The 23,856-nt window shown below is 42.2% G+C and overlaps 1 protein-coding gene across 2 annotated transcripts; it reads left to right on the top strand.

Annotated features, from left to right (window-relative positions):
* Positions 1–2,298: 2,298 nt before the first annotated feature.
* Positions 2,299–20,285, top strand: kita (KIT proto-oncogene, receptor tyrosine kinase a). 2 transcript variants are annotated; one of them, XM_028403742.1, is made up of 21 exons: positions 2,299–2,596; positions 4,990–5,244; positions 6,847–7,131; positions 7,220–7,359; positions 7,692–7,878; positions 8,444–8,630; positions 9,191–9,306; positions 9,566–9,680; positions 10,909–11,093; positions 12,421–12,527; positions 12,666–12,792; positions 13,365–13,469; positions 13,753–13,863; positions 13,953–14,094; positions 14,262–14,356; positions 14,444–14,574; positions 14,896–15,018; positions 16,067–16,178; positions 16,257–16,356; positions 16,638–16,743; positions 17,934–20,285. In XM_028403742.1, the coding sequence occupies exons 1-21, from the start codon at positions 2,542–2,544 to the stop codon at positions 18,114–18,116; spliced, it is 2,967 nt and encodes a 988-aa protein (XP_028259543.1). In that variant the 5' UTR covers positions 2,299–2,541; the 3' UTR covers positions 18,117–20,285. The 2 variants fall into 2 exon arrangements, with proteins under 2 accessions (XP_028259543.1, XP_028259544.1); XM_028403743.1 differs by having other exon boundaries at positions 7,713–7,878.
* The last annotated feature ends 3,571 nt before the right edge of the window (positions 20,286–23,856 follow it).

A 23,856-nucleotide genomic window follows, 5' to 3' on the forward strand; every position in this document is an offset into this window, starting at 1 on the left:
AGCAGTTTTAGCATTTGGTTATTTTTGCCTGTCTCTTTTATATGACATTTTCCTACCAGTAAGAAAGAGTGGCTGTGCTGATATCGGATATTCTGGTATTGAGGTGAAGGCTCCAAGTGTTGACTAAAAACATGCACAAGTTCTAACAAGCCTCAGTTCCCTGACCAAACCCCTCAACCTCTCATCTGTGTGTTTCACAGGATGATTTGAATTATCTTGCATGCACCTTTATGTCACTGTCACTGAGGCAGTGCAGGTCTGACCATATTAGCAGCAGTGCCCATTGGTGAGCCACCACAGACAAACCTCACCTAGCATGCAGAAGTGTTCCTACTTCCCTCTCCCAGCATCCTGGTGCTGTCCCCTGCTATTTTATCAAGTTCTTTCCAGGAAATGTTTTGAACACAGAGACAATTAAAAACAAATCGATTGTGAATGATGTCTTTTGCACAGAGCATAAAGCAAACTATTATTACAGCCATGGGTTTGTAGCTGGAAATATGGCTAAAGAGGAGCTAAATAACTTCATTTATGTACACTGTGTAATTTGCATTTACATCTATCATTACGATCATGTTTGCTTGTTCTAAAATAGTTGCTTTGATGTCACAGATTATATTTAGTTTGCTGAGGGGAAGCTTGTACAGACAACGTTTGGGCTAAGCCTCAAATTAAGTGCTTGATAATTCATGCTGATGGTTTCCTGAATTACATGTTTTCACATGTTGATCAGACAAAATATTTTTCTGTTAACTCCTAACAGACATTTATGTAAATGGAAAAATCAATGTGTGATAATTGATGGGTCTTTTACAGGAGTTAATGCTTCAAGGAAGTTAAATTAGAGATTTGGTTTCAGTGCATGAGCCATCTGAGCCCTTAAGAGTCGTCTGTGCTATATGAGAAATGATTGTGAGAGGTATTAAATGACAGAAGGAATCTATTCTGACTTGGAAGTTATGGTTCATATGGTCTTGAGACATTTTTATGTGTGCATTTCATCAGTTTTCTGTTTTCAGAAACTAAAACTTTGGGAATCTGATGGCCGCGTTGCACACAGATTGAAAGCAGGAGCGTAAAGGCAGTTTGATTTGTCAACATTAGTTAAAGCAGCGTTCCTCTGAGCAGCATTTACAGGTTGTGACACTGTATTTGCTGGGTATTCCTGGGAACCACAGCAGATGGCAGGAATCTGATGAAGGTTCAAAACATTGAGTAACTCTCAGACTTGGCCTGTGTCTACACAAACCATTGTTTGGAGGTTCCAACGTTTGGTGGACCATATTCTATTTGAAGACAGACAAACCCTGGTAAACCTTTTTGAAGCTCTGACGGTAGAAGACCATTCCAGTTCAAACTTACAGTTTAAAGGGTTAAGTTATATAAAATGCAGTTGTTATAAAAAAGGGACAGTGTCTGACTAATCATATTTTGTACCAGAGAATAGCACACTTCTTTTTTCTGCAGTCCATTTTAAAAACCGCAGTTTTTTTGGCACTTCTTTTTGCCGCCATGCTGCTCTGCTCAGTCAGGGTGTCTGGACCATCGCTGCTTTGATTTTGACCACTTTTCAAAATAGGTTTAGCAGAATTATAATACACATTATAAATCCTTGCAGCAGCTTTTACACATTAGTACTCTCTGGCAGAAAAAACACATTGTTTTGGCCTATACATTCATATATGAGCCTGCATGTTTGCTTTCAGGCTAAATGTGATATGGATAAAAAGTAGATTATAAAGAACAGCTGCTTTCAATCATATTAGAATCATGCTTGCATTTACAGAGCAGTCACCGTGCATGGACGGCCAATGGAAAACTAGGGCACATCATGGAGCGCGTGTGCGTGCCACTGCTCAAAAAACTGTCATGTGTGGTCTCAGGAGCAGCTGGAAAGACAAAGAGGCACTATGTGGGCCTTCTCAATTTATTTTTTATCAGCTACAATGATTGTTGTGTTGCGACAAAATAAATGAATAAAGACATTTTTGTTGCTGTGGCAGAGTTTTAAATAGTCTCAAAGCTTCTCGACAAACAACGAGTTTAATTTCATAAAACAAATGTCAAATGATTTCCATCAGTATAACCCGGGTTTAGTCAAGTCACATCAAATCTGCACTGAAGTGAACCGTGTGTGTCACCAACAGAGTGAAACACTGACTGGGCTGCATGTATCTGTGTCCTGATCTGTCAGGTTTACAAACACCTCCCCTCTCAGTGCACCGTGTGAGTAATAGGCTCCACCACTGACTCCTATAAACATGTTGTTGACGCCACAGCCAGTCAGAGATACCTGGTCGGCCCGCACCGTCGTCCCCTCTGGCGCGCTCCGGGAGAACAGCATGTTTGCAGATAGGCCACAGCTGCTGCTGTTGCGAGTTGAATTGAGCATCTGTGCCTTTAAAGACTTGTAAGTGCGCCTCTATCAGAGCCCACAGTCAACTTCCCACAAGTCCGACGCGCACGGGCGAGTAGAGTAGTGCTACCTTAACCACAAAGGCACTGGCTCACCTTCACAGCTAGACCCATGGAATAATAACGATGGAATACCACTGGATACTGCTGTCTGTCTTTTTACAGCTAACCTTCAGTCCAGGTAAGACTGAGCTTTTGCACTTGATGCGCCCGTTTACGCACGCAACTTGTTGCTGTTCACTTCTGAACAATGAGCTGTATGTTCTATGTCTGCATTTCTATCAAAAATAACGCACAGGCAGTGAACCGAGCGGCTCCACTTGCCTAGAATCGCCCTCGTGATTGTATTTCTCCACACTTTTCTTTGTTGGAAGTGGAGCAGTCAGATCTGAAGGCTGCTGATTAACACAACCTGAAGTCACAGAAACCTAATGAGGAAAGTGGATACTGTGGATGGCGGAGCTGCTTTAATAATTGATGTTATACTCAGAAAACAGGGCGCCATTAACAAAATAAAGTCATGAAAGCATAGAGGGAAAGCGGGATGCTGAAAATATGATGCAGTGAGACTTCTTGGTCGTGTTGTCCTCGATAAAGGCGACAGGTTCAAGCGCGTTTCCTCCTCTTGTGTCCCATAACCGTGTTTATGGAAATAATATGAGCAACCACCGATTCAAGGAAAACATGCAAAACAGCAGCTGCTCTGTCGAGGACTGTTGCTTATCATGCTTTTTTGGTTTTGGATGAATGTGATCACATGTGGGACTTTGAAACGTCTCCACACAGTGCGGATTGCTTTGTTCTGTGATGAATCCGAAAATACATTACAACCACTATGGCTCGAGATCATCTTAACAGTGTAGATGCAAGGGTCAAGATAAACACTTTATCATCGTTTTACTGCCCATATAAACACACCATTTCCTCAGCGTATTCTTTTATGACTTACAGTTTGAGAAGGGTTTGATGTTTAAGTGTAACATTTAAGGACTTTTCCCCCAGTGATAGTTGTATAGAATCAAATGTGTAGAAAGCTGTCTTGGAGGACGCGGGGAACCGCGGGTGCTACCTTTGCGCTCCTGTGCGCCCTCGGTGCGCCTGCGGAGCTGCAGCTCAGAGCGGTATCAGGTGGACTTCGTTTTCTGCCCCTGTTTTTTCGTTTGATCGACAGATTGATTATATACGTTACGCCCATGGAAGGCGGTTGATGCTCACGCCATATAGGTATTGATATCATGAGGTAATTTGAATGACATTTCCAGGCAGTGTGCGCAAACTTACCCGTCATGTGATGCAATAAGGACGCCATGAAGTTTGCCTCGAGCACGGTGCAGACCTCCAGTGAACTTTTGCCATGTTTTCTTGTTGTCTGTGAAAGAACCACTGAACACATTAAAGAAACTGTTGTATAACACAGCTGTATTATTATTCCTTCGTGTTGATAATAGACAAACTTTACGTTGAATTTACAGTTAGTCAAATATTTAAGCGTTGAGACACACGGACTCTGCAAACAAAGGACAATTAGCGTTAACAACAGTCTCTAAACAAATTATAACGATACATTTCTGTTTGCTGTTCTGTGATTTGCCGAATTTCAACATTAAAGACCAGGCTGACATGCCACCACACCCTGTTCACAGCAGCGTCTCCCTTCTTTTACCCTTCAGTGGCAAATTGACTTCATGTATGAATATGCCTTTTGTAATATAATATGAAAATATGAACTACAGGATAGAGTGAGCACCTTTATCACCCTATTCCACGGTCTTAACTGCAGCCACAGTCCCATACAATAAAGGAAGTGGTGTTTTCTCAACAAACAAATGAATGTTTCTTATTCACTTTCCCCACCTGGCTTCAGATTAGATCTCTGTGTGGCCTTTTTGGCCATTGCTGGTAAAACTGCAGCAGGAATGCAGGACTCATATTACATGCATTCCTGCATCTGTTCAAAAAGCCTCTTCTGCAACATTAAGCCACTGAAATAACTGTGTAGCCTCAGATAGGCAGGCTATACGTATTTAATAACATCTGGTTCCTAAGCTGGAGGCTTGGATACCTCAAACTGATTTTATGATAAATCTGAGGGCTCCCAGGAGATCTGTGTTTATTTTTGTTCCTTTTTCCTCATAAGAGTTGTATAGATGATAACGCTTTGCTCATAGCACACCTGTAACGTGTTTTGCATCTCAAGCCATACATAGGAGCCAGTGCAGAAAGCAGCAGAACTTTTTCTCATACAGGTTCTTTGTGAGTCATGGCTGGTACAAATCCTGTGTTTTGAACTTTGGTGTTTTACAATCCTATTGTTTATCTTTGCATCAATGATTGCACCTTTATGCTGTTAGACTGGGAGAGTCTTGTGGAATTGTAGATGTTGACACGTCTTGACTTGACATAACAAAACTTACTTTTCAAATTATAAACTTTTAAGCTGTTGTCCTGCTGTCTTCTCTAGTATTGTATGGTAAAATGCAACAATTCTTTGAAATAGATTGTCTAATAATATCCCTCTTGCCTTATTGTGTTTTTATGTGTTTGCAGTTTTAAACCTTCTCTGTCTTATTATAGGCAACACCAAGCCCACTATCACCCCGGCTGAGCCCTACCTTGTCGTCCAGCTCAACGAACCGTTCGACCTGCGTTGCCAGGGTGAGAATACAATGCAGTGGAGGCGGGAAGACAGAGGAAGGCCACAGAAAGCAAAAGAGATCAATGGGATGTGGACGCTGCACATCCCCAGGGCTCTGCCTCTACACATGGGCCGCTACATCTGCCAGGAGGAGAGTTCCAAGCAGCAAACCTCAATATATGTCTATGTGAAAGGTAAGTGAATGCACTTCAGTGATTGAAAGCGTGTGAGACTGTGTGCTGTTTGTGCAAGAGAAGGAGAACTAAATCTAGAGAGAGTGGAAACAGACTGCAGAGAATAGCAGACAAAATCGTTTGGCATTTCTCACTTTACTGTCAGGGTGCAGAGTGAGTAGGTGTGTTTGCAGAAGAAGGTGTTTGTAACTTTGCCTCGAACCGGTACAGTAGATACTGGAGCTATTTAGTGAGTGCATGACAGAGTTTTACTGTATTTCCTTCTCTGTGAGACTCTGCTTCCCTTTGGCTGAGTGCCATCACTGCAGGCTTATATCATGTGCTGATCATTCACTCTACAAACCTCACATCCACCTTTGAGACAACAAACATTAACTGCTTTTTAGATGAAAGGTCCAGCATACATAAATATTACACACAAGAATTTTCTCTTTAAATATATATATTATTGTCAAGTTTGAAATTATTGGTATCATTGTCCCTGTAGGAGAGATGTCTCTGCTGAGATATAGCTGTGGTTGATTTCACATTCTCTGTGGGTTTATCAAACACTTTTAAGCAGTTTAGCAGCAGTTGTCCAAATAGTTTCAACAGCTCTGATGCAGTACCCTCAAGTGCCTTTCCATATTTTGTTTTTATGTGCATATTCAAATTGTAAAATATATACCTATAGAAAGTCTTTCACAGTTATACCAGACACAAACAGAAGGGTCCTATTTCCATAACAACATTTGCTTGTTTTCAGTGGTGCTTTTATGATTAGACCATCAAGTCATGCTCTTATTCACATCATGCTAGTGGACAGGAAACCACGAAACAATTATAAATGATTATTACCATATTCTGAGTTTCTACAAATGCACTACCTAAAACTATGCTAGATTGGATGCTAAATTGAATTCTGGTGTGAAAGTCTCCACAGATTAAATGTAAAGCAGTTAATGGTTGTTGTTGAAAAAATAGACTAGGGTTTAATTTCCTGAGAATTTCATATTACCGTACTCAACTCCACCACAGTATCCCAATAGTATGAAATGTATACACATTGTTCCTTGTACATGTGTGCATGCGTCATGACGTATGCAGCCTGTTTCAGTCGCTTCTGATTCTGATGAACGAGCATGTAAACATCTATATTTACCTTAGCTTAGAGCAGTATTTTGCATTGCAAAAATGAGTTAGAGAGGCCGTTTGTGAATGTTAGTTGCCAGATCTCACAACAGTGTGCTGCTTAAGCTAGTTTCCTCTGAAGTGTTGGTCTGTAAAATACCATTGTCAGAATGATTGGAACATTTGTTGTCAGTGAAAAATCCCACAAATATTTGTTGGTGACTACTTGCCAGCAGAATCGATCACTGTGTATTCATTTTTCTTTCCCACAATAAGTCTCTCAAAGGGGTGTGGCAGTGGGAAACCCCATGTGACCCAGATATATAACTAACGTTTTATTCAACAGGTGATTCGGCTGACATTGCTCAACTACATGCTCATTATACGGGCAAGAAGTCAAAATAAGAAATATTACCTTAGCGCATCAGTAACACAGTGTGCAGCCCCGCTGACATCTCTAATACCACATGTGCGATTGAATTATTTTGGCAGATCCTGAGAATCCTTTCAGAAAGCCGATGGTGTCCAGAATTCTCACTCGTGAGGGAGACTCTGCTTCCATCTCTTGCCTGGCAACCGATCCAAGTCTCAGCAGTCTGCACCTGGAAACATGCTCCGGGAGAGCTCTGGCTTCTGGCCTCCAATACTCCTCAGACCTGGAACACGGCATTGTCATCTACAACACACAAAAGGCCTATGAGGGATGTTACGTGTGCACAGGAACACTCATGAAAGAGCATGTCAGGTCACATGACTACTTCCTCACAGTGAAACCAGGTAATTTCTATGCTTGTGTTCACTGCAGTGTGTCATAACTAGACTCAGATGTCCACATATTTTAAAAACATTTGTTTTTTTCTTTCAGTGCCGATTGCCCCCCCTGTGATTGAGGTGCAGCCCTCTGGAAGATTGATTCTTATCCGGGATGAAAGCCTCACCCTCACCTGCAACACCACCAATGTCAATGGAGAAATCAACTTGAACTGGGTCACCCCACCCGGCTCGGTGAGACCCCTCTGCCTTATATTTGTTGTGTGTTTTGCTGTTGATGGAAACTCCAGGTGTCTGCTGGAGTCGTCAAGTAATGGATACACATCTTTGTCCAAAATTAGTTGACCTTTTCATGGAAAGCAGTTCGCCCTCTGTGTTGCCCTGTTGTGTTTATGGGGGGGGTCCAAGCTTTAGGATCGTGGGTGTGTGTGTGTGTGTCTTAGAGACTAAGTGTGTGAGCGACTGCATGTGTGCATTCAGGTAGTTGTGTGTCTGTGTCAGTATTTGCTTGGCAAGGATAGACACACAGACGGGGTTAATCTCTAGAGATCTCTGGGCGTTGACAGGGTGCCGTCTGGTATCCACAGCAACCAGCAAAGGTTGATGGCGCTTCACGTATCCTGGCGGAGCACTTCACTCACACGCGCAGATTGCACATTGCAGCCGTACGGCCACAAGATGCTGGGAGTTACAAGTGCGAAGCCATGAATGAGAAAGGGACCAGCACGAAGTCAGTGTGGCTCGACGTTTACGGTGAGTAAATGAGAGGATTTACTTGTAAGCAAAGCTGGGCACTGCAATGAAACTTACTTTCAGACTGATAAGATTACTGATTACTCACTCACACTTTGTGACAGTCTTTCTCACAAAACTTCCACGTTTACTAGGTTTTTATCAAGTTTACCATAAAATACAATATTTTTCAACAATTTAGGAAACACACCAATGTGAATATTTTGTCAAGAGTGGCAATAGAAACTTGCTATTGTAGTGTTTAGTTTTGTGTATGAACTAGCAGGACTTGCCAAGCTAACTGAGATAAGCTAACTGACCACTGATGGTGTTTTGATATTTACTCTACAAACATGAGAGTAAAATCAATCTTATAAAACTTTCAACAAGTATGCAAATTCATTTCTCATTTAACTGAACAAGCATGTTCCCCACTGTCAGGCGTGTGTTTTAGATGTATGTGTGGGGGGATTCAGTGTCTCTTTCGACTTGTGAGGTCCTCACATGCATGTGATGGTTTACTGAGCACTCCAACAGGCAGAGCGTTTATTTTCCTCCTGCAAATTCTCATTTTCTTGTTTTCCAGAAAGAGGATTCATCGACTTAACACCCACCAACAACAGAACCCTCCATGTCCGCTCAGGTGAGAGTTTGTCTCTGAAGGTCAGCATGGAGGCCTATCCAAAGCCACACACCTTCTCCTGGAGCTTCATGAACAGCGAGCTGGGAAACACAAGTGACCACGTCATCACCACACACAGTAATGACTACAGGTGGGTTACACGCAACACTCACTTTATGCTTCACACTGGTCTTGCCGCTTGGATGAGAATATTCAGTGGAATTTGGCACCGTTGGTTTGGCTGCAGGTCACAGCTCCCTGAGAAATACAGCTGAAAATCTGCCTCAGGGTTTCCAGTGAAACGACACCTGCCAGATCATGAATGGCTTTCAGATGACTTATCAGCGTTACACTGCCCCTGTAAGAAATATCGTGCTGTATCATCCAAGTTTCCACAACATTTATGTAAATAAGGGAAAAATACACGACTTGTGCGTGACTTGGACATGGGCCATTTAAGCAAATGTCCTATAAGGGGAGGGGTTTGATGAAAGCCTCATCATTATGGTGCAAATAAAAAAATGTATATCAATAGGTAGAAAAGAACAGATTTCTAAAGCAAAATAAAAGGTTGAATGTTATACTGTCAGTAAGCAGACTTGCATGCAGTAGCTCACAATGCGGCTGCAGAAGAATAATTATTTTTAGTTTGGATTCTGAACAAAATCAATAAATGCCTTCATGCTAAAAATGTAATTATTTTGTGTTTAGTTACAGCAGCGAGCTGAGGCTGGTGCGGCTGAAAATGTCAGAGGGTGGTATTTACACCTTTCAGGCCTCCAACGGTGATGCATCAGTAAACCAGACATTCACCATCTTTGTGACGAGTAAGTTATTTCATAGATTTCATGAAAGGTTTTCTTTTCCCTCAAGCCACGCAGCGAATTGCATTACTCCACACTGCATTAATCTTCAGGAACTGACAAGGGGGACCTGACCTTTTCTTTGTGTGAAACGAGGTCCAGCTCTTTACTCCCACCACACCCTGCGTAACTCACTAAGGTTTATTGCAATGGGCAAAAGGCTAGAGTAAACTTTCTGCTGCTTTCACTGACATATTCTGACAATAACATTTTTGTTTATCAGGTAAACCTGAGATTAAATCTCATGAGGGCCCAGTGGACGGACAGGTACGCTGCGTGGCGGAGGGCTTCCCTGCCCCGCAGATCACCTGGTACTACTGTGAGCAACCAATTGTGAGGTGAGATGTTTAAAAGGCCTTAAAATGCTTTCATAGAAATCATAGAAATTATAGCTACATGAAATAAAACCTTCCTTCGTTTCTCATGGGAGATTTACATATTTTCCACATTAAAATAGTCCTAATGGAGTTTAAGGGTTAAACATTTAACAGGTTAAACATCTTGACCCTAATGTTTAAAGACACCTCAGTTACAAACTACAGTAGTAAGTAATGACACTGGTTAGATGGGGCTATTAGCCCACTTGGTCATCTGCCAAACCAAAGTCAAAAGCAGCTCCATCGTGTTATCTTCCAACCAAAATGCTCTAAAGCAGCTCTGTTAGATTAACGCTGTAAATCTGTGTTCAGCTGTAGATACAATGTAAGGTGATTCTGACTAATTAAATCCATTAAAAATTACATTGTCTCTAAGTGCAAAAAAACATTTGCCCACAGCTTAACCCACTGATTGTAACACCTTCACCCACAGCTCAGATCTGTGTTTAATTACATCCAAACATCTACAAATATGACATGAAGTGCATCTCAAGGGTCCTAAAGGTCAGACTAAAGACACATTGGATAGAGACAGTAATGATGATGGTGGTGGAATGAGGGATTGTGGGATTTGACGGGGCTGACTTGTGATTGGTTGACAGCCTTAAGATGACCCCCCCATGTGACAGGGGATTGTAAAGTATTGACTTGTGATTGGTAGGTGACAGGGGTATCTGCCTGGATACAGATGTGTGCTGAAGGAGGAGTACCTGGTCGCCGTAGCAACACCAATCCCAAGCAGCACGGCTAATGAATCATAATCCAAACTTTATCCAGTCACTTTTTAATTGTAATCAAATCCACTTAATGCTCAGTACGTGCATACACATTACAGGCACGCAATAAACAGAAACAGGAAGTGATGTGACCTCAGTGAGCCCATGTCCAGAGAGCACCCTGGTAGGAGCTGCTCTTTATGGGCTGGGCTGAGTGCATTGTCACCTTTTGTTTCATAAGAACAATAGAAATTCTCTAACTAAACTAACTGCTGGCAAAATATTGAAATATGATGATGTGAATGTGTGGTCCTCCAGAGTTATGGTGTTCACACAAGTGTTTTCATAACTCAGGAATGTGTTTTCTTGCAGAGACTAGAGATGTCCGGGCCTCCTGGCGAAAAAGACAATCGCTGAATAGTTTGATGTTCCACCGATCCCTTTGTCAACAATGTATAATCTTCTGCCTTCAGGTGCTCCGAGCAGGTGAATGCCACCCAAGAGGAGCACAATGTCATCACCATCACATTGTTCAGTCCCATGTTCGGGAAGACGGAGGTGGAGAGTCGGGTGAACATCAGTAGGGGGCGGTTCAACGCGCTGGAATGTGTGGCTACGGTGGAGGGAGAGCAAGCCTTCATGCTCTTCTCCATCAGTGGTGAGTGGAAACCTAAATAGAGTGTGGAATTAAAGGAGGTGTTGGTACCTGCTAGTCACATGTTTTGTTGCTGAATTGATTGAATCCCCTGCACGCCCTTACTATCAGATTACCTTTAAGTACAACAGAGTCAATAGCAGGGGTGCATACATACATATAAGCATCTAATGCAAACCTTTGTTCACATTAATTAAATCTCAGTTACTGTAAGTAGCCTCAGGGATGTTCTGTCTATGGGCTGTGTTATCATAGCTGCTCTGCCCCTCAGTAAACCCCACATCAGATTATTCCTCAACTCAAAATATTTACTGAAAGCATGATTTTGGCAAGGATTAACCCATAACTGTGGCCTTACTACTAGATGTTGATCGCCTGTAAAATGTTATGTAAACAGAGATACCTCTGACATGATTGGCTACGATGTATAGATAGGAATTAACTCTAGTCCATTGTTTACTTTATGACTCCAAATCCGCTCCCTCACAACGGCCTCCCCATCTGCTGAACAGTGTCCTCAAAGAGTGAGCAGGAACTGAAAGTGCAGCAAAGTCTCTGCCTGAGCCTGGAGACCCGGGTTTACGCAGGACACGGGGGGCTCACTGTGGCTACAGCGGGTATGTGGGCGAGCAATGCGAGGAAGGAGAGTGTGTGCGGCCAGGCAGGACAGGCCTTTGGGAGCGTGTGCCCAGGATTTTTGTGCTTCACAGAGTAACAGCAGACCAGGCGGAGGCGCTGAGAGTGTGGAGCGCAGTAGGAGTCCTGGCGGTGCTGGGCATTCTGGGGCTGTGGGAGGCTTGGAGGTGTCAGTGAGCTGCAGCAGAGTATACACAGAGCTTTAGAAACCACTGACAGGTTTACAGGGGATTAGTTCCTGCAGACTCTGCATTCTCAGATTTGAAGTGGAGAGAAAGCTTCTTATCTATAAAGAGCTTATTACACCCTACTGTACAGAGGAGCAAAACAATAAGGCATCACACGCAGCCAGACACAAAGGAACAGAACACTGATAATTACTCACCGGCACAGCTGTAAAAGCAACAACAACACCGTAGAAAAATGTTGTATAACCAAAAGCATTTGACAAAATAAAATTTGACAAACAGAGAATAAAAGCAGAGATCTCCACCGTATGTGTACTAGTATAATTGGATTAGTTTGCTGTTATTTGATCAACATGGTCTTCACTGTGACATAGCCCTGTCTGGCTTACTTTAATGCCCCTTTGCAATGTCATTTAGAGTGTAAGCATGACAAACCACCGATAGAGTCCCTGACTGGCTCAATTGCCACTCCAATATCAAACACTATTATTTCTATCTTCCTGCAGAGAGAAGAGTTCCCCATGATCTGTTCACCCCTCTGCTCATTGGATCTGTGTCTGCAGCAGGCATCCTCTGCCTCGTCCTCATCATGCTGTTCTACAAGTACATGCAGGTAAGACAGCGCTGCACTTTTCCCGCATGGCACACCCTGTCTGATCACATTTTGAGACGAGTCCAGTCAAACAGAAGAGCATGCTGAAAACCTATGTTGATTTGTAATAACTAATTTGTGTTTTTTTGTCCACTTCAGAAACCCAAATACCAGATTCAGTGGAAAGTTATTGAGGGAATGCATGGTAACAACTATGTGTACATCGACCCAACACAGCTACCGTACGATCACCAGTGGGAGTTTCCACGAAACAACCTGCGCTTTGGTGAGCATGCTGCACTCCTTTATCAATATCATCTGCAGCGTGTGTTTTAGTCCCCCTTAATTACATTAATCTGACACAGTGTGACACTACAATGCACAGTGCTGGCTGTCATGTCATAGGTGTAAATCACCGTATGTGCAGCGTGATGTGGAGATAAATGTGGTTGTGTGTCAATAACAGTAACACAACAAACAGTGCAGTCGCTATGACATCATCTGCCACCCTCAGGCTACTTCACGCTGACTGACAGGCGGTCTGTTTTCTGTGTGTATGGACACAGCATTAAGGTTTCAGCTGTGTCTGTGGTCATTACTGACTAACCAGTTCCACAGCTCATTAATGATGAAACCCCACTCCCTCACTGCAAACATTATATTGTTGACATATTCTGGGTGTTGTTTTTAACAAACCTCCTCAAACAGGATCCTGCGTGTCCTGGTGCCTATGTACACAGCCCCGGGGGCTAAAACTTCTGTTGTCCTAGGAACGCTGGCTCGGGGCCTGGTTGTGAGGAGGGAAGGAGGGAAGTAGGATGGGGAGTAACAGTTTTGTGTCTGTCTTCTTGTCTTCAGGGAAGACGCTGGGATCTGGCGCATTTGGAAAAGTGGTGGAAGCCACTGCATATGGACTTTCCAAAGCAGATTCAGTCATGACGGTGGCTGTGAAAATGCTCAAATGTAAGCACTGTCAACACACATGCAAATAAAATGGGAAGGACACAGCTATTTTGACTATGTGACAAAATGTGAACAGAAGCCCTGTGCTTTCAAGAAGTTCCAATTACTAAATCATTTGCCTGCAGGTGTTCAGACAGGCAGCTTCTATGTGGATATTTATATTCCGTGGTTTTCAAACTGCTGCCAAAAAATACAACACGTCAACAAATAGAATCATAGTTCATCTTGAGGCTCTCATTACTTATTTACAAAGGCTGATCCATTTTTTTTTTTTGTTCCACAGCGAGCGCCCATGCCACAGAGAAAGAGGCGCTGATGTCAGAGCTGAAAGTCCTCAGCTACTTGGGAAATCACATGAATATTGTCAACCTCCTTGGAGCCTGCACAGTTGGAGGTGCGGCAGCCATGTTGTCCTCAACACTGTGGAGTGAACTGAAAAGTTTTTAGAGACTTTTGTTGTGAATCATGCTTCTTTGTCTGCAGGCCCGACGTTGGTGATCACAGAGTACTGCTGCTTTGGAGACCTTCTTAACTTTTTACGCAGGAAGAGAGAGTCCTTCATCTGCTCTAAGCTGGAGGAAGACTACTACTACCGCAACGTCATGCAGCAGAGAGTCGCAGAGGGGTCAGGTTCTTTTTTGTGTTCTAAGAGCGGTGTATTGTGTGTGGAAGAGAAAGAGAATACTAGTATTTACAATCCAGAACGTGCGTAGGAGGACAGTATTTGGACAGCAGCGTGCTTGTGTATGGCTGAGCTCAGCTGAGACCAGACTGCTCCTTTCCTCTTCACAGTGACAGCTTGAACGGCTACATGACCATGAGGCCTTCTGCTGCTGGCAACATGCCACTCAACTCATCCTCTGAAAAGAGACCTTCCATACGGAAAGGCAAGCCAGCCAGCCATTCATCAAATTTCTTCTTTGTTGAAAAAAAAGGTGTCAGATAAATCATCTCGGCCCTGTTTGTCCTCTCAGGTGGCTCCTATGTAGAAGCAGATACGGAGAGCGAGATGTTTGACGAGGACGGTCTGTCCCTAGACACCGAGGACCTTCTCAGCTTTTCATACCAAGTGGCCAAAGGCATGGAGTTCTTAGCTTCCAAAAACGTGAGTCCATTTTTGGATAACACACTGAAATTTGTTTTAAAATAGGGCATAGCTTATGTTTCCACAGCTAGTAAACAGATCTAAAATGCATGTTGGAGCATGCTGCTGAAAAATTGATTAGTTGTGGAGGCAAAGATACTGTGACTAGTGAGCTCGAGTATCAGCGTCAGTGCTTATCTGTTACAGACTCAAGCGTGGAAATTCAGTGGCAGAGTGCATTAGATACAGCACCTCATTCATGACTGATGTTATATTACTGACTGCTCATGACTTTAATGTGTATCATCGCGTATTACATGTAATGGTGTATTTGTTGTTCAGTGTATTCACAGGGACCTGGCTGCTAGAAATATTCTTCTGACTCAAGGAAGAGTGGCAAAAATCTGTGATTTTGGCCTGGCCCGGGACATCACCACAGACTCCAACTACGTAGTCAAAGGCAATGTAAGTCCAGACCAACGGTCAAAGTCCAGATGAAGAATGCATTCTTAACTCTCCTGGTCTAAATTCTAATTATAAATGAATAGTAAATATTATAATAGTAATTTGTTTATTGGGGGCTCCATGCACAGTGCATTGCTTCTATTTGTCTTTTTTAGAGTTGCTAACGAACAAAAGCTCCTCTTTAAGAAGGCACACAGCACACAAGTTTAAACTTAATGCTGATTCATTTGAATTCAGTGCTCCTTTAACACTTTTTTAGCCAGAAACCTTCCAGATGCTGTCCCTTAGTGTTTACTCTACGTCTTGTAAGTGGTTAATTGACTGCACATGTCCAATTATTATCAAATATGTTGCAGGTTTTGATGTTTGAGTGACTTCCTGTACATGCACAGTTTTTATAGTGCAACCCAGTTGCTATAGAGATTTACAAAGTTAGTAACTGATGTGCGAACACCTGGCACAGCTAAATCTGGATGAGTTTTTGCACTCAGCTGTTGGTCTCAAATAATAAATTGGTTGGTCTGTTGGTCTGAAAGTAAATAAGAATTTGAAATACCTTCAAACTCTTATTTACTTTAGATTCTTTTCATGGTTCCTGATATGCCAATTAGAGCAATGTCTCTGCAGCACAGCGCTCTTTTGTCCACAGAATAGTTTAGTGTGAGCGTGCATTGCTGTGAAAGCTGGCTCTTTATTCTGTGAAACACTGCTGACAGTAAACGCACTTTTTCCAAAAGACTCTTCCACTTGTAGCTTCTTTTCCTTTGTTCTCTGTATTTCTCATGTATTTAACTAACACACATGCAGTAGCACACTGTTTTTGAGTGTGACTTCTTTCCACCTTCACATGTGTGTGTGTGTGTGCATGTGTATTATGGCTGATGGCTGTTTAATTATGTGAAATGTGTCTTTGTGCAAATGTCAGGTATGGGCGTCACACTTGTGCTGAGCTCTGTGTGTTTTTAGAGACCTGAGGCACATAGCTTACCTGACATTTAGCACATTCTTTTCCATGTTGCCTTCCACTTATTCAATGTCTTTCTTTCAGGCTCGTCTGCCAGTAAAATGGATGTCTCCAGAGAGTATCTTTGAGTGTGTGTATACATTTGAGAGTGACGTGTGGTCGTATGGCATCTTGCTTTGGGAGATATTCTCACTGGGTATGTCTCCCGATCCACAATATTTGGTGTGTCTGACTCTCTGTGTGTAACTGAACTGAATATCTCCACTGAACATAGGAAACAGTCCCTATCCCGGTATGCCTGTAGATGCCAAGTTCTACAAACTGATAAAAGAAGGATACAGGATGGATGCTCCAGACTTTGCACCCAGTGAAATGTGAGTGTTTGTTTAGGTGAAATGTGTACGTGCGTGCAAAATGTTAGTGTGTATAAAAGGATCAGGAAAGGGGGGAATGGTTGGGTTGGACAGATGGAGGTGGTGAGAATGTGATTTGAATAGCAGCCCTGTTACATTTGCTTTATTACGAGAATAACTTCAAAAGAGGAAATGTTAAATCCCTTAGGTGGAACTGAGAACACAAAACAATATATATGCATGAAAAGAAATGGGATGTAAGAAGTGTAGACCAATGAAAGTGTTTATGTGTTCGTGTGCAGGTATCAGATTATGAGGTCCTGCTGGGATGCTGACCCTTTCAACAGACCCCCCTTCAGGAAGGTCGTGGAAAGGATTGAACAACAGCTGTCAGATGCCACTAAACATGTAGGTTCCTCCATCTTTACGCAGGATTCTTTTGGTGTAAATGTGTAAAAACTAAAGACTGTTCAGCAGGACTATGAAGCAGTGAAACAGAAGCAGCACTGGGGTCTCTAAGTGATGTTTACATGATGTATTCGTCACAATTATTAACTCTTACAATAAAGGTAGAACATGCTTATATGCTTGAATATACTGGAACATGTTGGGCAACATCAATATGAAGTAGTCCTGAATATTAACCAATCAACCAAGGCCCTATTCTAGGGAGTAGATCAGAGTGGATCATGATAAGGCCAACACAATAGGTGTGTGATTGTGAGACTTTCTGAATCACTTCTCGTGGGAAAACAGATTTTTAAAGTCATTTTCCGAGTGTTTACAGATAATTCACTTAGAAGGTCTGGGGCCTCGCACAGCATGAGCAGATGTGTTTTTCTCTCCTGGCTGGTCTGTTTTACTCATACTATTCGAGGGCCTCCATTGTTCCCATGACCGTCCTTTTACACACCAACAGCTTTGATGGCTCTTCAGGGCATGAGCTTAAATGGGAACAGACAATTTAAGAAGGACAATTGTTGGCTGTCTTGTTGAGAGTTGAATGGGAACATTGATGACCACTCTCATGGTTGTACATTAAATCTTAAACCAGAGCCAAGACAAGGGATAGCTTAAGTTCACATCGGGACTACAAATAGAAGCTTGTTTTAGACATAGTCTAACTACCCAGTGCTTATTCCATGTGCTTCCACAGTTGACGCTAACTATGTCATGTGTAGCTTTATAATGGAAAAATAATATCATCATTCATAATATCCAGCGTGAACTTCTACAAGGTGTTTGCCAACATTTTACTAAACCTCAGTGGTTTACTGAGGTGGTCCAGTGGTCACCTGCAAATTGCAAATCCTGCTGGTTCCTCTGCGGCCATTTTCCTTGTTGGAAGTTGATGATTACACTCACTCAATCAGTGTGCCACCTTGGTACATATTGTGCACTAACATTATCATAATTGTCAGTGTGAAGACACTAATCTGTTTAAAATAGACGCCTATAAAAAAAAGAACATAATTATACACCTGTCAACGTTGTGCTGATGAAATGAAAGCTGACATTTCAAAGGCATGTTTAAAAGTGCAGGCCCGAAGTTACACCCAACCCTCACAGATTTCTCTCTCTCTCCTCCTTATCTCCAGATATATCTGAACTTCAGCTCCAGGCTTCCTGTGACGCCCAGAGCAAGGGAGGAGCCCAGTTCTCAGAGTGCACCGTTTTGCCGTCTAAACTCAGCCGGCAGTAACAGCGCTCCGACACAGCCCTTACTGGTCCAGCACGAGGTCTTCCTGGAGGGGACAACCTTCAGAGCTCAACGGGTGTAAGGACCCACCCAACCTGTCTGGCTGCCTCATAAAGTGCCTGTAATGTTCCGCCACAAACCATCCAACCACTACACCCCTCCCTCTGTCCCAGTACCAGCACCACTTGCTGTCGCAGACAGAATGGTAATTGGCACATAATCACAAACAGAATGACAAAATAGTGATGGCTTTTATCTGCACTATCACTGTGACTGCCTGCTGATTACAGGGAGGACACTTGGACTAATGCTCTCTGCTCACAGCAAAGAACTGTTGGCACCAGAGAGGGGCAACAACCGTTACTCTAAAACTGTCATTAAGTACATTACTACAGTTCTCTGTTTTGTTATTTTCTGTGTTTTTCAGTTACATTTCATAAAAGTTGTTTTGTTGTTGTTTTTTTGGCAATCCATATATAACTGTTTCTATCTAACTATCAGAGTTTTTTTCTTTTTACATTTTGTGTTTTATTATTCTTTTGTTTTCTGACATGGACATTTATGTAGCATTTTTATTTTGGTTGGCTGTTGCAGTTGTTGGAGGAAAACAAAGGCACTCGAGGCACTTGAACTTTACAGCATTCCACACACCATGTAACGCAGCTTATATTTCTTTTTTTTTTACTCTTGTATTGTCAGTATTATTCTCCAGTTTGGATCCTTGTTATATGAAGGAGATGTTTTTCGGGGGCCAATTTAAATTGAGATATGGAGACACTGGTATATAAGCTATTAGTCGGCATGCTCAGTCATGCTTAGAGTCCATAAGTGCGTCAAGTTGGTTAGAAAACACGTTTCTGCTCTTGTTATGTTGATATGATGTATGATGTTGTTTAAGAGCAATTATCTGTCTATACTGGACCTTATTAACTCTACACACAGCTGTCTTCAGAGATATTGTATAGATAAGGTACGCTAGATTTTCATTCCTGTGCTTGTCGACTGTATATGTGTACATATGTGTAGGTAATATTAATCCTCGTTGCTCTATGATGAGATCAGAGTCTTGACAAAGACACAATCTGTGAAGCCTGTAAGTGTTCATCTTAGCTCTGTTACATAAGCAGGTCACATTTGACAGCTGGACTGCTGGAGGGAAAGTTCTCTTATACAGCTAGCATATGATATTTGTTTACAAGCATGAGACAGGTACTGCCATTTCTGAGATGTCTTTTCTCTGCTTTTCACCTTGTCCCCCTTCACGAAGGAAAAGGAAACAGGAGTCTTTCTGCGTTGGCTGACAGTTGGTGTGTTTCATCACATGCTGACTCTGTTGTAAAGTGTGTATATCATGGTTGAAGTCAAATGCCATTTTGTGGACTGGAGTATCGCCTGAGGTGACAAGCCAGAGGAAAACAGAGGGTCTTCAAGGCTGTCTGTTCAGATGTCGACACCGGGCACAGAGCTCAGAATGTTGGTCATCTCATTGTTCTGTTCTCCGGCCAGTAGCTGGTTTCCCAGCAGTCCCTCTCTCCTTTGTATCCAGCTGTTTCCTCCTTCACAAGTGGGACTTTCAGCACCTCTCAGCCAGTAGTCTGTGTCAGTCCAGACCTTTATGAATCTCCTCTTCCCGCTGGTGAATGTTGTTCTGAAGAGCACCAGGAAAGTGTCCTGTTTGTGTGTGTGGGTGAGTGGGTGGGTGATTGTAAGCATGCACGTCCACTTTCATGTGCATGTTTGTGTGATTGGATAATTAATAGAAATACTGTCAAGAGGTGCCACTACTAAAGTTTCATCCAGTTGTTTAGGCTACCAAAAAAAACCCACAGTCTTACTGCTCTGTCCTTTTGTAAATATAAATGTGCGTATCATGTAAAGTTACATAGATGCTTTTGAAGATGTTTATCTTGTTGAAGACATGGTACATTGGTGCAGAATTTTGCTATGCTGTATTTTCTTATGTGTGCACAGATTTCCTACTGTAGATTTGGCTGGAGAAGCTGCTTGTGTCTCTGTCACCATGGTAACTTAAACAGAAGAGATTCACTTAATTTTGGCTTGTTCATCATTTGAACCATTTTTTATTTTCCAGTTCATGTCATGGATGAACTGCTCCTAATGGTGATCATCAGTATTCAAGGCAATGTCAGTAAATATGATACTACCCAGTAAATTCTACCACCAGGGAGGAGATGTCTCAGAGATTACTTTTCATTTCATTGCTCCCTCATGTTTAAGAGTTTTCCTGCATTCTGCTGCATATTTATTAAAAGCTTTAGAGTTATTGTGTAAATTTGATGTGTTGTTATTACATGTGTCAATGTAAATAAAATTGTGTATATTGAATTCACAATATAAACCTGTTGGTCTCCTTATTTTTTATTTCATTCCATCTGTGCTAGTGAAAGCCTGTAGCAGGGTTTCCCCTCAGACACAAGTGATTCAGACCATCTCTGCTTTGCTGCTAAATAATGTTGCTCTTAGCTTGATCTCAGCTTTGCCAAATGTAAAATACGGTAGTAAGTGTGTTGACTTTCTTTTTTTTTAGCATTCTTCCTGTTGTACTCTCAATCCTTTGGCTCTAGCCCAGTAAAGGACATCTGGTGGTGATGGGGAAAGCCACGTGGAGGACAGCAGCACTCAAAGCAGGCCTGGTGCAGAAAGTTGCGGGGGCAGAGTCCATTGTTTCAGGATCTAACTGATAAGAGACAGGCAGGAAATCCCACCATTGAGGCAGAAAAGTTTGTTAATCAGACGGAAGTTTTAGAAGAAAAGGAGAGAGAGGCTGTGATGAATCTTTGTACTATCATAGTAATTACCACCAACAGATGCTCCAGCAGCATCCTTACAACGTAAAACTTAAAATTAACATTTCGATATCTAAATGATCCGTATGTACATGTATCTTCTTTTAGGAGCCAGGTAAGGGGCTTTGAATTATTGCAATTATGACAGTAATCATATTAAAGCACCTCCTAATTTGATAACTTTTTAATTTTCTTTTATAAAAGTGCAAAACTGAACGTGATCCAGCGGTACAACACAAAACTCATTTGTACCCAGTTCAATGTCAAAAAAAAAAAAAAAAAAAAAAAACCTGTGCATGTACCCCCCATGTTTTCTGCAGTATGTGTCTGCAGTTGCTCAACCTGCTGCGGTTCCTTGCTGTGGTCGTAAATTTGATAAGCATGTCACTTTCCCTCAGATGCTGTTTGTGGTCAAATCTGGCAGTTTAATATTAAAAACCTCCTGTGTGCTTTTAGAAGACAACAGAAACTCTGGTGCAATGTGGCCATTACAGAGATCATGTCAGTGAACAGGAACTTTTACAACAGTCCTTCCTTTAACATATTGCTTCAAATAGCTCATAACATATTGGTCTTCAGCATTTACAAATGTATTTTTGAGAAAAGAAACATTCAGTAGCATCCCTCCAGGGTCTCTATTATGTGACCTTCCTTGACCACATCACAATGTCTCCCCTTTAGCATCATGTGATGCTTCATGCCTTACCATGTGATGCTAGAGTTCCATTTTTTTTCCGGTGAACCACTATGTAACTGAGATAGCATCAAGTCTTCACTTAGAAAAAAGGGTTGTCTTGATGTACACCAGAACACATTCCCATACCCACGAAGCTTCCACCACTATGATGAGCTGAATGCCAGCGTTGTCATGGGCAGTGTCTTCCAAGGGCCGGCTTTTTTAAACATCAGGTCACTTCTTGAAGATATAACTAATTGCGCTAATTGCACTATTATGAACTCTCGCTGATTTCTTTGTGTGTATTTTACAGTTAAAACAGTTCGGGTGAAAGGAAACACAGCATGGGTGCAGTTAATTTTCAGGTCACCATAACTCCCCATATTGGCCCAAGCTGCTCAGGAAACATGCACCCCTGTGTGCACCCTGACAGGGCTGAGGAGGGGTACTGCTGTGTGGCCTGTCAGTCAGAGGAGCTCTCAGATACACAGACCGCAGAGGGAGCGGGCAGAGATGGCTGGGTGGAGATCTGTGTGTGTGTGTACACGACGTGCACGTGTGTCTGTTGGTATGGGTGTTGGGGGAGGTAAAATTTTATCTAAGGTACACTGCACTTCCTCATGTGTTACAAGTGAGCCTTCTGTTCTCAGCACTGAGTGTCAGGTCATTAACAGGCCACATTCAGTCCCAGGCAGACAAGGCTCGGGACTCCAACAGATGGCCTCCATGGCTCTGCTGTAAATACAAAAACACTGAGCACAACTTTGTTTAATTTGTGACATTTTATAGTTATGTAATGATGGATTAGGAATATAAATTCACTGACATGTATTTAGAGAGGCATAAGAAGAACTACACTGTGTATATATCCATTCATCCATCATCTGAACCCGCTTTTTGGGACTGGAGCCTATCCCAGCTATCTACGGGTGAGAGGCCACTGTGTATCCGTCCATTAAAATGTTAGCTTAGCATTAAGTCAGCAACAGCTTTGATCCGACCATCCAATCCAACCTGACTGATCTCACATCGATTTAATCTGACTAATTCAATTCTAAATTGTGTTTCCATAGGAGATTATATATCAGACGACTTCCTGAGCAAGTGTAGTGATTTCCTGGACCCATGTTGTGACTGTGAGGCTAGCTTCACCCCCTGCCTCTCATTTTATACGAACCAGCTGCTGGTGGGAGACTCATATTTAGTGCAGATCGGAGTGGCAACAATCTCACCTAATTCTCTGTAATAAAACAAATAAATGTGTTTTTTGTTTTGACACAATAAAAAAAGAGAAGGATGAATTACTGCCCATCACACTGAGAAGATGAATTAAACTGCCTGACAAACTTTATTGCTTTTTGAAAAAAAGAAAGAAAGAATCATTTCCACCTGCGTCTCTTCTGTCTCATTTCTGGCACGACGAATGTTCTTTCACAAGACACAGGATGTAGCCTAAAGAAATGGCCTGCTACGTGAACAAGACTGAGGTTGTAACTATGCTTCAGTGGTGCCATCAGGAGTAATATTTACTTAGTTACCCAGTGTTGAGTTGTGCAATAGCATAGCTAACACATAGTTTATCCTACCTCAAAGGACTAATCTGTGACTGGACAGACGCTACAATAAGCATACAGTAGTTTCTGTTGTTTCGGTGGAGTAGTGGAGTCTGCAGTTCATTTCCACTATGACAGCATAAAATGAGCAGTTAATTGTTAATTAAGGAATAGCTGAGACCACTTCTAGAAAAAGAAGTACAACAACTTTTGTTGTGATGGATAGAAAAGTACAAACATTACATAGATAGATGAAGCAAGAACATAAAATAATCTGAAAAGGTGTTTGGAAGTGCTTCATCAGTTTTTAGGGTCTTGTGTGTTTACCAGAGCATGAGTGCTGTGTGTCAAGGTGCTGTCAACATCCATATGGAGCTAAGTCAATCATTAATGTGACGCAACTGTTCACCTCAGGCTTGATGGCACGTTGTTATTGCCAGATCACAGCAGAGAACCATGGCAACCTTTTTTGGATGTAAGCTAATATTTCTGACAGTCCTGTCTTGTAATGTCACCCAAAAACCAATAAAGAATATTTATTTCTTTGAGGTGTTTCTTTGGAATGATGATAAATCCACATTTCAGATGTTGGGTAAGACTTCTTTTTAAAGCCTTTTTGTTTGCCGGAACATTCCACTGGGCGAGCGGTATCTCCTGTCCACTCATCAAATATTTAGCTGGTGCTGCAGGGTCTGACAAAAGCAAAGGTATTGAGTTCTGTTTTAATCTCCAATTTCCTTGGATCTGGCTCACAGATCATGATGTTTGCAGAGAGAGGACTCTGCC

This window comes from Parambassis ranga, chromosome 4, assembly GCF_900634625.1.
Source record: "Parambassis ranga chromosome 4, fParRan2.1, whole genome shotgun sequence".
NCBI classification, from domain to species: domain Eukaryota; kingdom Metazoa; phylum Chordata; class Actinopteri; family Ambassidae; genus Parambassis; species Parambassis ranga.

Coding starts and splice junctions, on each gene's coding strand:
- kita (XM_028403742.1), top strand. CDS start 2,542: ATGGAATACCACTGGATACTGCTGTCTGTCTTTTTACAGCTAACCTTC. Junction 7,360..7,691: donor GGGTCACCCCACCCGGCTCG/GTGAGACCCCTC, acceptor GGGCGTTGACAG/GGTGCCGTCTGGTATCCACA. Junction 15,019..16,066: donor ACTACGTAGTCAAAGGCAAT/GTAAGTCCAGAC, acceptor TCTTTCTTTCAG/GCTCGTCTGCCAGTAAAATG.